The sequence below is a fragment of the Carcharodon carcharias genome, chromosome 5 (genome assembly GCF_017639515.1).
Source record: "Carcharodon carcharias isolate sCarCar2 chromosome 5, sCarCar2.pri, whole genome shotgun sequence".
Lineage (NCBI taxonomy): Eukaryota > Metazoa > Chordata > Chondrichthyes > Lamniformes > Lamnidae > Carcharodon > Carcharodon carcharias.
Window position 1 is genome coordinate 3,601,687 of NC_054471.1, and position 16,701 is coordinate 3,618,387.

The 16,701-nt window shown below is 46.2% G+C and overlaps 1 protein-coding gene across 3 annotated transcripts in view; it reads right to left on the reverse strand.

Moving 5' to 3' along the window:
* Positions 1–10,606, reverse strand: part of LOC121278022 (cysteine-rich protein 2-like) — a 308,579-nt gene extending 297,973 nt beyond the window's left edge. For all 3 annotated transcript variants that reach the window (XM_041188029.1, XM_041188030.1, XM_041188028.1), the window contains exon 1: positions 10,205–10,606. In XM_041188029.1, coding sequence (XP_041043963.1) covers positions 10,205–10,247 — 43 coding nt within the window. In that variant the 5' untranslated portion in view covers positions 10,248–10,606. The remainder of the gene's footprint in view (positions 1–10,204) is intronic.
* Positions 10,607–16,701: the final 6,095 nt, after the last annotated feature.

The following is a 16,701-nucleotide window of genomic DNA, read 5'->3' on the forward strand; positions in this document are numbered from 1 at the left end:
AAGGTGCTAGAAAAACTGAAAGGTCTGAAATGTGGGCATTTATTGCTCATCCTGAATTGCCCTTCTTCAGAAACATCATCAGACTTTTAATTCCAGATTTTTATTTAATTCAAATTGAATGGATTCGAAGCTGGGTCCCCAGAGCATTACCATGGATTTCTGGAATACCAGTCTAGCAACAATACCACTTTGCCATTGCCTCCCTCTTAGAAGGCATGACCACCAGTGCTGGAGTGATTAAAATCAGGAATGCTCAAGAAACCAGAATTAAAGGAGCACAGAGATCTCAGCAGATTGTGGGGTTGGAAGTGATCAAAGCCGTGGGGAGGGGCAAAGCCATGGAGGGATTTAAAAACAAGGATGAAAACTGAAAAATCGAATAATTTAATTTCTTTAACCAGGGTCCAGTGTAGGTCAGCGAGCATAAGGCTGATGGCATTAGGTGAGGTGTAACATGCAGGCAGCAGAGTCTTGAAAGACCTCAGATTTATAGAGGGTAGAATGCGGGAGGCCAGGCAGGAGTGCGTTGGAATTTTAAAAATTCATTCATGGGATGTGTGCTTCGCTGGCTAGCCCAGCATTTATTGCCCATCCCTAATTGCCCTTGAGAAGGTGGTGGTGAGCTGCTTTCTTGAATCGCTGCAGCCCATGTGGTGTAGGTACACCCACAGTGCTGTTAGGGAGGGAGTTCCAGGATTGTGACCCAGCGACAGTGAAGGAACGGTGGAATAGCTGAGTGTAGAGGTAACAAAGGTGAGTATGGTGGCCATTACCAAGGAGAAGGTGCTAGAAAAACTGAAAGGTCTGAAGGTGGATAAATCACCTGGACCAGATGGATTACACCCCAGAGTTCTGAAGGAGATAGCTGAAGAAATAGTGGAGGAGTTAGTGGTGATCTTTCAGGAATCACTCAAGTCAGGGAGGGTCCCGGAGGACTGGAAAATCGCTAATGTAACCCCCCTGTTTAAGAAGGGAGTGAGGCAAAAGACGGGAAATTACAGGCCAATTAGCCTGACCTCGGTCGTTGGTAAGATTTTAGAGTCCATTATTAAGGATGAAATTTCAGAATACTTGGAAGTGCATGGTAAAATAGGGCAAAGTCAGCATGGTTTCATCAAGGGGAGGTCATGCCTGACAAATCTGTTAGAATTCTTTGAGGAGGTAACGAGCAGGTTAGACAAAGGAGAGCCAATGGATGTTATCTACTTGGACTTCCAGAAGGCCTTGAAAAGGAGGTTGGAGATAGCACAGCAAAGTTGGGTGCTCAGCAGTTTAATGGGAATAAGATCAAGAGAGCAAGGGTGGGGGGGGTCTCTAAGACAAGATGAGCTCAGAGAGGGCAGGAGAAAAACTAGAGAAAGAGGCAAATTCAGGGCTGGGTGGGACAGAGCAGTTTGGATGGGTGGACTAGGGAAGTGACAGAGACAGCTGATCAGGTGGTTTCAATCTTGGTAACAATTGTGGAGGAGACAGGTTTTTAGGAAAATCGGCAGTGATTTCACAGTCACCATTAGACTTTTGATTCCAGATTTTTATTGAATTCTAATTCCACCATCTGCCTTGGCAGGATTCGAACCCAGGTCCCTAGAGCATTAGCCCAGGTCTCTGGATTACTAGTCTTGTGATAATACCACTACACCCCTGCCTTGCAGTCATGCCAGGTAAAACGGCCAGGGTGGGGGAGGTTAATGACTTTTTTCTTCTTAGGCAGGACCTCGGGATTGAGGATGACTTGCTTCCAGTCTGATTTGATGGGTTCTGAGATGGCTGACAAGTCCAATACACGATCTACAGACTCTGTCACATGTGGGGCAGGTGGTGTTTGGAGGCTCAGGTAGATGAGTCATTTGAAGGTTTGTGCACACCCTCCAACACCTTGACTTTACCTCCTGATGATGTTTCTTGATGTGCTCAGTACCTTCCCGAGTGAACTTTCTCCAAGTTGGCCGGGGTCCCGTGAGTTGGTGGGTATATCTGACTTCTACAGGGAAGCTTTGAGAACACTCCTAAAGCGTTTCAACTGTCCTCCTGGGAGTCTCCTCCAGTGACTGAGCTCTGAGTAGAGAGCTGCTTCGGGAGTCTGGTGTCAGGCATATGAATGACGTTTCCTGCAGAATGGAGCTGGTTTTGAGTGATTGGTGCCTCAATCCTTGGCAAATTGGTTTGGGAGAGGAAGCTGCTGTTGGACCGCCTTTCTTGCCAGTAGATTTGGAGGGTCTTGCAAAGTAACCATTGGTGAAACTTCTCCGGTGCTTTGAGGAATCGAAGGTGGAGGCGAGGATGTGGTTGAGCAAATAGGTAGCTGCAGAAATGTTGGGTCTGGAGGGACAAAGGCCAGACAATTGGAAATTTGAGAGTGAATTTCAAAGTGAACGGGTTGCGGGGGGTGGGGGGGGTGGGGGTAAGAGTTTTTTCCAGGGTGAATACAGATGAAGTAAGAATTAGAGGGGAAGCAGGATGTGCTGGAGAATAATACAAGGTGTGATTTGGTTATAAGGGCCACACCATCACGATGGTCTGAGCAAGGCAAATGATGGAAGATAGAGCAGGGCAGGAGGCTTCAGTTAGGAGAAGGTATTGTCACCCTTCAGCCAGGGTTCCATCAAGGCTGAAATGTCGATGCACACATCCACAATCAACTCGTGGATTACAAGGAAGACAAGCAAACAGACATTCTGGAGGAAGACATGGAGAAGAATGGCTAGAAATGGAGCACTGACAGAAACTACTGCATCAGCACGGGGAGGGGAGAATTGGACAAGGAGGAGATTGGCAAAATCAACTCCCATCCAGCAGACAGGGCAAAAGGGCCAGCGAGAGCACAGGATGGGGTAGCTATACATGTCTTTTATGTTGGCTGCCAGCCTCTTTTCATGCTCTCTCCTTGCTTTTCTTATTAGTTTCTTCACTTCCCTCCTGTCAAGGGGAGGTGATGGTATAATGGTATTGTCACTGGACTAGTAATACAGAGACCCAGGGTAATGATCTCAGGACCTGGATTTGAACCCTCCCATGGCAGATGGTAGAATCTGAATTCAATAAAAAGCTGGAATTAAAAGTCTAATGATAACCATGAAACCATCGTTGTACAAAACCCATCTGGTTCACTAATGCCCTTTAGGGAAGGAAATCTGTTGTCCTCACTGGGTCTGGCCTACATGTGACGCCAGAACCAAAGCAATATGGTTGATTCTTAAATGCTCTCTAAACAAGGGCAGTTGAACAGTGACACCCACATCCCATGAATGAATAAAAAAAAAGGTCCTTCTGTATTCAGCCTGATTCACCATGGTATTTTCTACCAGACATCTATTGTACGCACACTCCTTCCCTTACATCTTTACCTCTATCTCTCTTGTCATCCAGGGTGCTCTGGATTCATTTGTCTACCTTTCCTCTTCAGAGGAATATATCTTGACATTGCCTGCAATACTTTTTCTTTGAAGGTGGCCCGTTGTTCAGCCACCGTCTTTTCTGCCAACATTTGATTCCAACTCACTCAACTCAGATGCATTCTCATCCCATCGAAGTTGGCTTTACCCCAATTACTTATCTCTGCTCTGGATTGTTCCCTGTCCTTTCCCATGATTAACCTAAATCTTATGATACAATGGTCACTGTTCCTTAGAGGCTATCCCACTGATATTTGATCCACTTGGGCCAACTCGTTCCCCAGAACCAGGTCCAAAGTACATGTCCTCTCATTGGACTGGAAACATACTGCTGCAGAAAATTACCTTGAACACATTCCAGGAACTCTCGCCCCTCTTGTCCCTTTGTACTATTCCTATCTAAGTCTATACTTGAATAATTGAAGTCCCCCATTATGATTACTCTATAATTCTTGCACCTCTCCTTAATTTCTTTGCAAATTTGTTTCTCTACTTCCCATTGGCTGATGGTCTGTATACTACACCAATCAATGTTATTGCACCTTTTTCATTCCTTACCTCCAGCCAGAGAGATTCTGTCCTTGACCTCTCTCCAGCACTGTAATGCCATCTTTAGTCAATATTGCCACACCAGGCCCCACCTTTTCTTCATTTCCTGTCTCTCCTGAACACCTTGTACCCAGGGACATTTAACACTCAGTCCTGCCCTTCTTTGAGCCTGGTCTCTGTTATAGCAATAGTAACATAATTTCATTTGCCAACCTGTGCCTGCGGTTCACCAGTCTTATTAATCACACTCCGTGCATTCACATACATGCACATTAACCCTGATTTAGGTTTTTTTTACTTTCCCCCTTATTCTGACCCCATCTGATGACTTGCTATTGCCTATTCTAATTCTATCAAACTCTCCAAGTATTCTACCTACCTTGACATTACTCTCTGATATATCCTCATTATCAGTTGATACTTCACTACTTCCCACTGCCAGTTTTTCTCCTCTCCACTCTGAATATTCCCTCAGGTTCCCTTCCCCCTGCCAATCTAGTTTAAACCCTCCCCAACAGCACCAGCAAACCTCCCCATGAGGCCACTAGTCCCAGTCCTGTTACAGTGTAACCCGTCCTTCTTGTACAGGTCCCACCTGCCCCAGAACCGATCCCAATGCCTCAGAAATCTAAAGCCCTCCCTCCTATTCCATTTCTCCAGCCACGTATTGAACTGCTCAATCTTCCTATTCTTATGCTTACTAGCACGTAGCACTGGGAGTAATCCTGAGATTACTGCTCTTGAGGTTCTGCTTTTTAATTTCCTTCCTAATTCCCTAAAATCTGCTTTCATGACTTCATCCCTTTTCCTGCCTATGTCATTGGTCCCAGTGTGGACAACGACCTCAGGCTGATCACCCTTCCCCAAAAGAACGTCCTGCAGCTGCTCCGTGACATTCTTGACCCTGGCACCAGAGAGGCAACATACCATCCTGGAGTCACATCTGCAGGAACGCTGTCTGCTCCTAACTATGGACCAGCCATTAATCTAAGACATGGAAGATGTAATGTAATAAATCCCATAAGAAATTCAGAAGAAACTTCTTTACTTAGCATTGAGAATGTGAAATTTCCTAACAATTTCAATAGCATTCAAAAGGGGATGCTAGATAACACGTGGGAGAAAGGAATAGAAGAATAGGTTAGGAGGGTATGATGAAGGAAGATGGGAAAATAATTTTTTTATTATTCATTCATGGGATGTGGGATTCACTGGCTGATCCAGGATTTATTGCCCATACCTAATTGCCCTTGAGAAGGTGGTGGTGAGCTGCCTTCTTGAGCCGCTGCAGTCCATGTGGTGTGGGTACACCCACAGTGCTGTTAGGGAGGGAGTTCCAGGATTTTGACCCAGCGACAGTGAAGGAATAATGATATATTTCCAACTCAGGATGGTCAGTGACTTGGAGGGGAACTTCCAGCTGGTGGTGTTCCCATCTATTTGCTGCCCTTGTCCTTCTAGATGGTAGTGGTCATGGGTTTAGAAGGTGCTGTCTAAGGAGCCTTGGTGAGTTCCTGCAGTGCATCTTGTAGACGGTACACACACTGCTGCTACTGTGCGTCGGTGGTGGAGGGAGTGAATGTTTGTGGATGTGGTGCCAATCAAATGGACTGCTTTGTCCTGGACAGTGTCAAGCTTCTTCAGTGTCGTAAGAGCTGCACTCATCCAGGCAAGTGGGGAGTATTCCATCACATTCCTGATTTGTGCCTTGTAGATGGTGGACAGGCTTTGGGGAGTCAGGAAGTGAGTTACTCGTCACATGATTCCTAGCCTCTGACCCGCCGTTGTAGCCACAGTATTTATATAGCTAGTCCAGTTCAGTTTCTGGTCAATGGTAACCCCCAGGATGTTGATAGTGGGGGATAGTGTCGATTCAGTGATGGTAATACCATTGAATGTCAAGGAGCAATGGTGGGATTCTCTCTTGTTGGAGATGGTTATTGTCTGACACTTGTGTGGCAGGAATGTTACTTGCCACTTGTCAGCCCAAGCCTGGATATTGTCCAGGTCTTGCTGCATTTGGACATGGACTGCTTCAGTATCTGAGGACTTGTGAATGGTGCTGAATATTGTGCAATCATCAGCGAACATCCCCACTTCTGACCTTATGATGGAAAGAAGGTCATTGATGAAGCAACTGAAGATGGTTGGGCCTCCCCTGAGGAACTCCTGCAGTGATGTCCTGGAGTTGAGATGACTGACCTCCAACAGCCACAACCATCTTCCTTTGTGCTAGATATGAGTCTAAACAGCAGGGTTTTCCCCATGATTCCCATTGACTCCAGTTTCGCTAAGGCTCCTTGATTCCACACTCAGTCAAATGCTGCCTTGATGTCAAGGGCAGTCACTTTCACCTCACCTCAGGAGTTCAGCTCTTTTGTCCATGTTTGAACCAAGGCTGTAATGAGGTCAGGGGCTGAGTGGCCCTGGCGGAACCCAAACTGGGCATCAGTGAGCAGGTTATTGCTAAGCAAGTGCCACTTGATAGCACTGCTGATGACCCCTTCCATTACTTTACTGATGATGGAGAGTAGACTGATGGAGCAGTAATTGACTGGGTTGGATTTGTCCTGCTTTTTGTGTACAGGACATACCTGGGCAATTTTCCACTTGGCTGGGTAGATGCCAATGTTGTAGCTGTACTGGAACAGCTTGGCTAGGGGAGCAGCAAGTTCTGGAACACAGGTCTTCAGTACTATTGCCGGATATTGTCAGGGCTCATAGCCTTTGCAGTATCCAGTGCCTTCAGCCATTTCTTGATATCACATGGAGTGAATCGAATTGGCTGAAAATTGGCATCTATGATGCTGGGGACCTCTAGAGGAGGCCGAGATGGATCATCCACTTGGCACTTCTGGCTGAAGATTGTTGCGAATGCTTCAGCCTTATCTTATCCATATGGAATATAGGCCAGTTGAGTCAAATAGCTTCTTTCTGTGCTGTTACATTCCACATAATTCGAGATAATCATATTGTACAATGTTCCATCGCTCTAACTCTGCAACTAAATAAAGCACTACAATGAGAATAGAACTGGACCAGATTATACCGGTGGACCAATTGATGAAAGGTACATAGAGAGGGCAGCTATAACATTGTAATTTTTCACAGTTCCCCCCATCTCCCACAGTTCACTGGCAGTCAGCATCCCAAGCAAGGGTCACAATAATTGTTTTCCCATGGGCTCATTTTGAGATTTTCTCCAAGGCTGTTTTTTTGATTTTTGGGCACTACTTGAAGGTTAAGCCTCTATTAAAGGATATTGAAGAAAGGAGACCCAGTGTAGGGTAGGCAGCCATGACAACAATTGAACACTTTTCCTTCATTCATCCTTCCCAACTTGTCATCCTGCTCCAGTGATTGAGACTGAAGCAAACTCCACGCCTGGAAGGTCAGATTCTTCGGGATTAAGTGGACTTCCAAAATTTTCTACACATCAAAAAGCAGACACAATGACAGCCAAAAATAGCTTGTATACAGACAGACAGATCATTCTATTGCAGAACCATCTGAAGAAAAGCATAAGGGAACAAATAAAAACTGGAACAAAAACAGAATTACCTGGAAAAATTCAGCAGGTCTGGCAGCATCGGCGGAGAAGAAAAGAGTTGACGTTTCGAGTCCTCATGACCCTTCGACAGAACTTCACTCAAGTTCTGTCAAAGGGTCATGAGGACTCGAAACGTCAACTCTTTTCTTCTCCGCCGATGCTGCCAGACCTGCTGAGTTTTTCCAGGTAATTCTGTTTTTGTTTTGGATTTCCAGCATCCGCAGTTTTTTTGTTTTTATTAAATAAAAACTGAATTCCTCCACAATATTTTTTTCTCCTTGCACCCTGGAGCTCTCTACTTTAAACTTTACTCACAAAATAATTTATTTGACAAATATAGGGGAGGTGGTGGTATAGTCACTGGACTCATTTTCCAGAGACCCAGGGTAATGCTCTGGGGACCAGGGTTCGAATCCCACCACGGCAGATGGTGGAATTTGAATTCAATAAAAATCTGGAATTAAAAGTCTGATGATGACCATGAAACATTGTCGATTGTTGTAAAAACCCATCTGGTCACTAATGTCCTTTAGGGAGGGAAATCTGCTGTCCTTACCTGGTCTGACCTACATGTGACTCCAGACTCTCAGTAATGTGGTTGACTCTTAAAAATGCCCTCTGAACAAGGGCAATTTGGGATGGGCAATAAATGCTGGCCTAGCCAGTGACACCCACATCCCAGGAACAAATAATAAAAATAGATATAGAAGGGGAAGAAAGCTCTTGCAAAGGGTTTAACTTTTTTCTTTGGTTATTGTTGTTCCAGCAATAGTTTGTGAACATGAAAGCCAGGCTAGGAGGAGGGTTTTAGAGGGAAAAATAAAGATTTTTTTTAAAGAGTTGGAAAATCGGAGTGCTAAATAAATAAAATAAGCTGTAAGTGTGTAAGCGAGCAATGTTGCCTGCTGCCTACAGCCTCTCTTTCCCTCTCTTGCCCTGAGAGGCTTCCTTCTCTTCTCCGATTCCCCTCTCTTTGCTCAGTGTCTCGCTCTCTCTTCCACTTCCCCTCTCTTTCTCACATTCCCTCTCTCTCACACAGATACAGGCAGATATTTTACCTATACTGAATCCACTCTCTTTTCTCAATGACAGTACCGAGATACCAATTCTCTTCTTTTCTATAGAAATAGGAGGGCTGTTGTAACTAGGAGCAGGGTGGGAGTTATTTTTAATCTTTTTTTAAAAGACCCACCTCAGTGCATCGTTGTTGGTGGCAGCCAGAAACAATCCCCTCTCCAACCCCTTAATAAAAACAACACACAACTCCGAAGAAGGGAGAAAGGGATTACTATCCATTGACTCCCAAATTCTGAGGTTCAGCTCTGAAAAAAATTGCTCCTGTCCTTTTGAAAATACCTGACTTTCTTTCCAAATAAAACAGACACTTCTTGCAGATCTTACATCCAGCAAAACACTAGAACTGAAGCAGTTCGATCCACAAAGGTAACTTTCCTCAGTAAGAACACTTTGCATTTAACAACTAAAAGCACCAAGGAAAGATGAATAATTATGGAACAAACACGTCAGGGATCATTCCCCCACCTGATCAATTGATCACATCAGAGGCCATTCCCACCCCTGATCAATGGATCACATCAGGGATCATTCCCCCACCTGATCAATTGATCACATCAGAGGCCATTCCCATCCCTGATCAATGGATCACATCAGGGATCATTCCCATTCCTGATCAATGGATCACGTCAAGGATCATTCCCCCACCTGATCAATGGATCACTTCAGAGGTCATTCCCACTCCTGATCAATGGATCACATCAGGGATCATTCCCACTCCTGATCAATGGATCACACTCAGGGATCATTCCCATTCCTGATCAATGGATCACGTCAGGGATCATTCCCCCACCTGATCAATGGATCACTTCAGAGGTCATTCCCACTCCTGATCAATGGATCACGCTCAGGGATCATTCTCATTCCTGATCAATGGATCACTTCAGAGGTCATTCTCACTCCTGATCAATGGATCACATCAGGGATCATTCCCATTCCTGATCAATGGATCACGTCAGGGATCATTCCCCCACCTGATCAATGGATCACTTCAGAGGTCATTCCCACTCCTGATCAATGGATCACATCAGGGATCATTCCCACTCCTGATCAATGGATCACGCTCAGGGATCATTCCCATTCCTGATCAATGGATCACTTCAGAGGTCATTCTCACTCCTGATCAATGGATCACATCAGGGATCATTCCCACTCCTGATCAATGGATCACGCTCAGGGATCATTCCCACTCCTGATCAATGGATCACGCTCAGGGATCATTCCCATTCCTGATCAATGGATCACTTCAGAGGACATTCCCACTCCTGATCAATGGATCACACCAAGGATCATCCCCTCCTGATCAATGGATCACACCAAGGATCATCCCCTTCTGATCAGTGGATCACATCAAAGATCACTCTCCCTCCTCCTGATCAGTGGATCACATCAGGGATCATTTCCCCCTCATGATCAGTGGATCTGGTCAGGGATCATTCCCCCTCTTGATCAATGGATCACACCAGGGATCATTCCCCCACCTGAACAATGGATCACATCATAGAGATCATTTGCCCTCCTTATTGTTCGGTGAGGTCAGGGATCATTTGCCCTCCTGATCGATGGGGGTGGACAGGTTAATATATGAAGCCCGTTCTGTATTGTGAATCACAGAGCTCTCTGAGAATGGTGCACTTACCAAAGTAGACAGGTTTAGTACATTTGGGACAGAATGATGCCATCTTGAAGAATTCCGCGTGTCTCTAGCTCTTCGTTTCAGTCCCTCTCACCAAATGGCCTCGATATCTGCTTCACTCACTGACTGACCTCTCTCACAATGTGTACACCTTCCAGACCACTCTGTGTATTTCTATTGCAATCTCTATCTGTGTTTACCTATCTGCAGGGTAACTGAATGGTAGTTTGTGCACTATATTAGGAATTGCCAATATCTTTCTCTGGGCTTATATATCCATATGGTGCTTGCTATCTACAGGTGATCAGCTCTGTTTCATGTGTGTCTCTGCCTGTCTGTCTATAGACCGATAACAGCCTGTCACTGTCTCACACTGTGTGTGTGTGCGTCTGAGGAGGTATGTCTCTTTTTCTCTCTCTCACACACTGACCTTCACTGACTCACTCTCTGACTGTCAGTCTCTCTCTCTCTCTGACTGTCACACTCTCTCTGTCAGTCTCCCTCTATCTGTCAGTCTCCCTCTGTCTGACTGCCAGTCTCTCTCTCTCTCTCTCTGAATGTCAGTTTCCCGCTCTCTGACTATCAGTTTTCCACTCTCTGACTGTCAGTATTCCTCGCTCTCTCTGACTGTCTCTCTCTCTCTGACTGTCAGTCTCTCTCTTTTCTCTGAATGTCAGTCTCTCTCTCTCTGGCTGTCAGTCTCTCTCTCACTCTCTGTCAGTCTCCCTCTGTCAGACTGTCAGACTCTCTCTGACTGTCTTTCTCTCTCTGACTATCAGTATTCCACTCTCTGACTGTCAGTATTCCACTCTCTGACTGTCAGTATTCCTCTCTCTCTGACTGTCAGTCTCTGACTTTTCTCTGAATGTCAGTCTCTCTCGCTCTCAGTCAGTCTCCCTCTGTCTGACTGTCAGGCTCTCTCTCTCTCTGAATGTCAGTCTCCCTCTCTCTGACTATCGGTATTCCTCTCTCTTTCTGACTGTCTCTCTCTCTCTGACTGTCAGTCTCTCTCTTTTCTCTGAATGTCAGTCTCCCTCTGTCAGACTGCCAGACTCTCTCTGACTGTCTCTCTCTGACTATCAGTATTTTACTCTCTGACTGTCAGTATTCCTCTCTCTCTGTCTCTCTCTCTCTCTCTGACTGTCAGTCTCTCTCTTTTCTCTGAATGTCAGTCTCTCTCGCTCTCAGTCAGTCTCCCTCTGTCTGACTGTCAGGCTCTCTCTCTGAATGTCAATCTCCCTCTGACTATCGGTATTCCTCTCTCTCTGACTGTCTCTCTCTCTCTGACTGTCAGTCTCTCTCTGTCGGACTGTCAGACTCTCTTTGACTGTCTCTCTCTCTCTCTCTCTCTCTCTGAATGTCAGTCACCCTCTCTCTGACTATCAGTATTCCTCTCTCTCTGACTGTCTCTCTCTCTGCCTCTGACTGTCTCTCTGACTCTGCCTCAGGTTCTGACGGTTAAAACTGTTTGTCGCGCGAGCCCTTTTAGCGCCCACCCCGATTTGATCTTCCATTGGTCAGCCTGGCAGTCAGTCATGTGGCTCCCGCCCCCTCCCTCTACGCGGCGCAGTCGATCCGACGAATCAATCATCGCAGCCTTGGTGGAGGGGCGGGGTGGGGAGGCAGCTCCCTGATTGGTGGAGGTGAGGAATCCGCCTCTCCCCAGCCCCACACACCCCCCCCCCCCCCGCCCCCGCAGCAATAAAGCCGCGCGTGCGCGATCCAGTGGGCCCTCAGGATCTCGGCGGAGGCAGATTGTGGGATTGACCAATGGGAGCCGAGGGCGTGACTCTGTGTGCCGCAGGAGTGGCATTGATTGGCCTTTCCAGGAACCAATCAGGTGAAGGCTGCAGGTGACAGCCTCCTGGATGAGGAAGAACAAAGTGTCAGCATCCAGAGCATTGTCTGTTCCGGCTGTGCTCCTGGGTCTGACTGTATTCACCTGCCCCTAGCAGGAGGGGCAGAACAGGCAGTTTCATGGCTGTCACTTATTTTGTTTTGCTGAAGCAGGCACAATGTATGTACAACAACAACAACAACAGAAAACGTTGGAGAAACTCAGCAGGTCTGGCAGCATCTGTGGAGAGAGAGACAGGGTTAACGTTTCAAGTCTCTGAAGAAGAGTCATACGGACTCGAAACGTTAACTCTTTCTCTCTCTCCACAGACGCTGTCAGACCTGATGAGTTTCTCCAGCGTTTTCTGTTTCCGTTACAGATTTCCAGCGTCCGCAGTATTTTTGCCTGCATCACAATGTACGTACGCACATGTTCTTCCTGCTGTTTCGGCTGAACAAAATAAGTGGCAGCCATTCGCTGGCTCGTTCCTCAGGGCAATGCTTTGACCAATCAGAGCAACGGGTTTCGGAGCCCGAGCGACAGCTGGAGACAACGGCGGTGCATCCGCGAGGCTGAGGGTTACGCACGGATAGCATATTTTTACATGTGGTTACCCCGCAGCTTAAGGAAGTGCAGTCGGAGGAGGAATGGTTGACCACCAGTCAGAAGAAGGGAGGCAAGCAGGTAGTCAGGGAAACCCCAGAGTGCATCCCACTCAAGAATCGTTTCTTTATGTTGAAAAACAGTGAGGGTGAAGGTGCCTCTGGAGAGTGCAGCCAGAGCCAAGTTCACCGCGCTATGGGTGGCTCAGCTGCACAAGAGGAGGAGGAGTAAGAGAGGAAGAGAAATACTGGTAGGAGACTCAATAGTGAGGACAGGCGCTTCTGTGGCCATAGAAGTGACTCCAGGATGGTGCGTTCCCTCCCTGGGGCCAGGGTCAAGGGTGTCACAGAACGGCTGCAGGGCGTTCTGAAGGGGGAGGTCAAACAGTCAGAGGTCATGGTTCTCATGGTTAGACATACTTAGAAAGAGGGATGAGGCCCTCCAATGAGAATTAAGGGATCTAGATAGCAGATTAAAAAACAGGACCTCAAAGGTTGTAATCTCTGGATTACTCCATGTGCCACATGCTAGTGAGTATAGAAATAGGAGGATAGAGAGGATAAATGTGTGGCTAAAGAGATGGTGCAGGAGGGAGGGCTTTAGTTTCCTAATTCACTGGGTCCATTTCTGGGGAAGGTGGGACCTGTACAAGGCGGACAGGTTGCACCTGAATTGGAGCGGGACCAACATCTTCGTGGGGAGATTTACTAGTGTTGGTGGGGGGATTTTAACCTAATTTGGCAGGGGGTGAGATACAGAAGGGGGTGATGCACAGCTAAATATAGAAGAGAAACCAAGTCAGTCTGGAAGGCAGAGCAAATATAGACCTGTTAAGACACAAGGGAATAATGCAGGGCTGAATTGCATCTATTTTAAAGCAAGGAGTCTTACAAGTGAGGTAGATGAATTGAGGGCGCTGACTAACACATTGGAATATGATATTGTTGCTATTACAGAGACATGGTTGAGGGAAGGACAGGACTGGCAGCTCAATATTCCAGGCTATAGAATCTTCAGGCATGACAGAGGAGTGTGTAAAAGAGGAGACAGCATTGCACTATTGACCAAGGAGTCAATTACTGCAGTAAGGAAGGATGGTATCTTAGAAGGTTCCTCAAATGAGGCCATATGGGTAGAACCTAAAAACAAAAAGGGTGCAATCACTTTGTTGGGAGTGTACTATAGACCCACAAACAGTCAGAGGAGATAGAGGAGCAAATATGTAGTCAAATCTGAGAAGTGTAAAAATAATAGGGTAATAATAGAGTTTCACATGTGTTGGTGAAGACTCGATGGGCTGAAGGGCCTCTTCTGCACTGTGTGGTTCTGTGATAATACTAGGGGATTTCAACTTCCCCAATATTAACTGGGATAGTCTTAGTGTGAAAGGCTTAGAGGAGATGGAATTCATAAAGTGTATCCAGGAGAGCTTTTTACGCCAGCATGTAGAAAGTCCGACAAGAGAAGTGGCAATACTGGGCCTAATCTTAAGGAAGAAGTCAGGCAAGTGGTAGAAGTGTCAGTGGGGGAGCATTTCGGGGATAGTGACCATAACTCTGTAAGATTGAAGGTAGTTATGGGAAAGGACAAAGATGGACCTGAAATAAAGTGTCCTGAACTGGGGGAAGGCCTATTTCAATAAGACAGGATCTGGTCCAAGTGGACGGGGAGCAGCTACTTGTAGGAAAGTCTACATCAGACCCGTGGGAGTCATTCAAAAAGGAAATAGCGAGAGTTCAGGGCCAACATTTTCCCGTAAAGGTGAAGGGTAGGACCAACAAGTCCAGGGAACCCTGGATGTTAAGGGATATAGAGGATTGGTTAAGGAAAAGAAGGAGGATTATGACAGATACAGAGGGCTGAAAACAGTGGAAGCCCTAGAGGAGTATAGAAGATGTAGGGGGGTACTTAAAAAAGTAACCAGGAGAGTGAAGAGGGCCATGAATAAACACTGGCAGGCAAGATCAAGAAAAATCCCAAGGCATTTTATAACTATATTAAGGGCAAGAAGATAACCAGGGAAAAAGTAGGGCCCATTAGGGACCAAAGTGGCAATCTGTTCGTGGAGCTGGAGGACGTAGTTGAGGTTTTAAATGATTACTTTTCATCTGTGTTCATTATGGAGGAGGGTGATGTGGGTGTAGAAATCAGGGAGGGGGACTGTGATATACTTGAACAAATCAGCATTAAAAGGGAGGAGGTATTAGCAGTTTTAGCGGACTTAAAACTAGATAAATCCCTAGGCCCAGATGAGATGCATCCCAGGCTGCTATGTAAGGCAAGGGAGGAGATTGTAGGAGCTCTGATGCTAATTTTCAAATCCTCTCTGGTCACAGGAGACTTGCCAGAGGACAGGAGGACAGCGAATATGGTACCATTATTCAAGAAGAGTAGTAGCGATAAACCAGGTAATTACAGGTCAGTGAGTCTAACATCAGTGATAGGGAAACTATTGGGAAAAAATTCTGAGGAACAGGATTAATCTCCACTTGGAGAGGCAGGGATTAATCAAGGATAGTCAGCATGGCTTTGTCAGGGGGAGATCATGTCTAACAAACTTGATTGAATTTTTCAAGGAGGTGACTAGGTGTGTAGATGAGGGTAGTGTAGTTGATGTAGTCTACATGGACTTCAGTAAGGCTTTTGACAAGGTCCCACATGGGAGAATGGTCAAGAAGGTAAGAGCCCATGGGATCCAGGGCAATTTAGTAAATTGGATCCAAAATTGGCTTAGTGGCAGGAGACAGAGGGTGAAGGTCGAGGGGTGTTTTTGTGATTTGAAGCCTGTGACGAGTGGTGTATCGCAGGGATCAGCGCTGGGAACTTGCTGTTTGTAGTGTACAGTAATGATGTAGATGTGAATATAGGAGTATTGGTCAGTAAGTTCGCAGTTGACATGAAAATTGGTGGTGTCATAAATAATGGGGAGGAAAGCCTTAGATTAAGGACAATACAGATGGGCTGATAAAATGGGCAGAGCAGTGGCAAATGGAATTTAATCCTGAAAAGTGTGAGGTGATGCATTTTGGGAGGACTAACACAGAAGGGAATACACAATGAATGGTAAGACCCTAGGAAATACAGAGGATCAGAGGGATCTTGGTGTATATGTCCATAGATCCCTGAAGGCAGCAGCACCGGTAGATAAGGTGGTTAACAAGGCATAGGCAGTGGCATAGAACATAAGAGCAGGGAGATTATGTTGGAGCTGTATAAATGCTAGTTAGGCCATAGCTGGAGTACTGTGTGCAGTTCCGGTCGCTACACTGTAAGAAGAATGTGATTAGTTTTGTAGATGAGGGTAGTGTAGTTGATATAGTCTACATGGACTTCAGTAAGGCTTTTGACAAGGTCCTGCATGGGAGAATGGTCAAGAAGGTAAGAGCCCATGGGATCCAGGGCAATTTGGTAAATTGGATCCAAAATTGCTTAGTGGCAGGAGGCACCACTGAGAGGGTGCAGAGGAGATTCACCAGGATGTTCCCTGGGCTGGAGCGTTTCAGATATGAAGAGAGACTGGATAGGCTGGGGTTATTTTCCCTGGAGCAGAGAAGGTTGAGGGGGGACCTGATTAAGGTGTATAAAATTATGAGTGGCTTAGATAGGGCGGATAGGAAGAAACTTTTCCCCTTAGTAGAGGTGTCAATAACCTGGGGGCATAGGTTTAAGGTAAAGGGAGGGAGGTTTAGTGGGGATTTGAGGGGGGATTTTTTTCACCCAGAGGGTGGTTGGAATCTGGAACACACACTGCCTGAGGGGGTGGTAGAGGCAGAAACCCTCATAGCATTTAAGAAGTATTCAGATGAGCATTTGAAATGCCATAGCATAGAGGGCTATGGGCCAAGGGCTGGAAAATGGGATTAGAATAGAAAGAGGCTTGATGGCCGGCATAGACACTATGGGCCAAAGGGCCTGATTCTGTGTTGTATAGCTCCATGATTCTAAGCTGCCTAGTTTAAATTTCAAACAATGCTTGCTGGTTAACTGTCAGTCACCATCAGTGGTGCATTCTCCATGGCAACGCCACTTGCCAATTAATCTGCACTCTCTTCACATACGG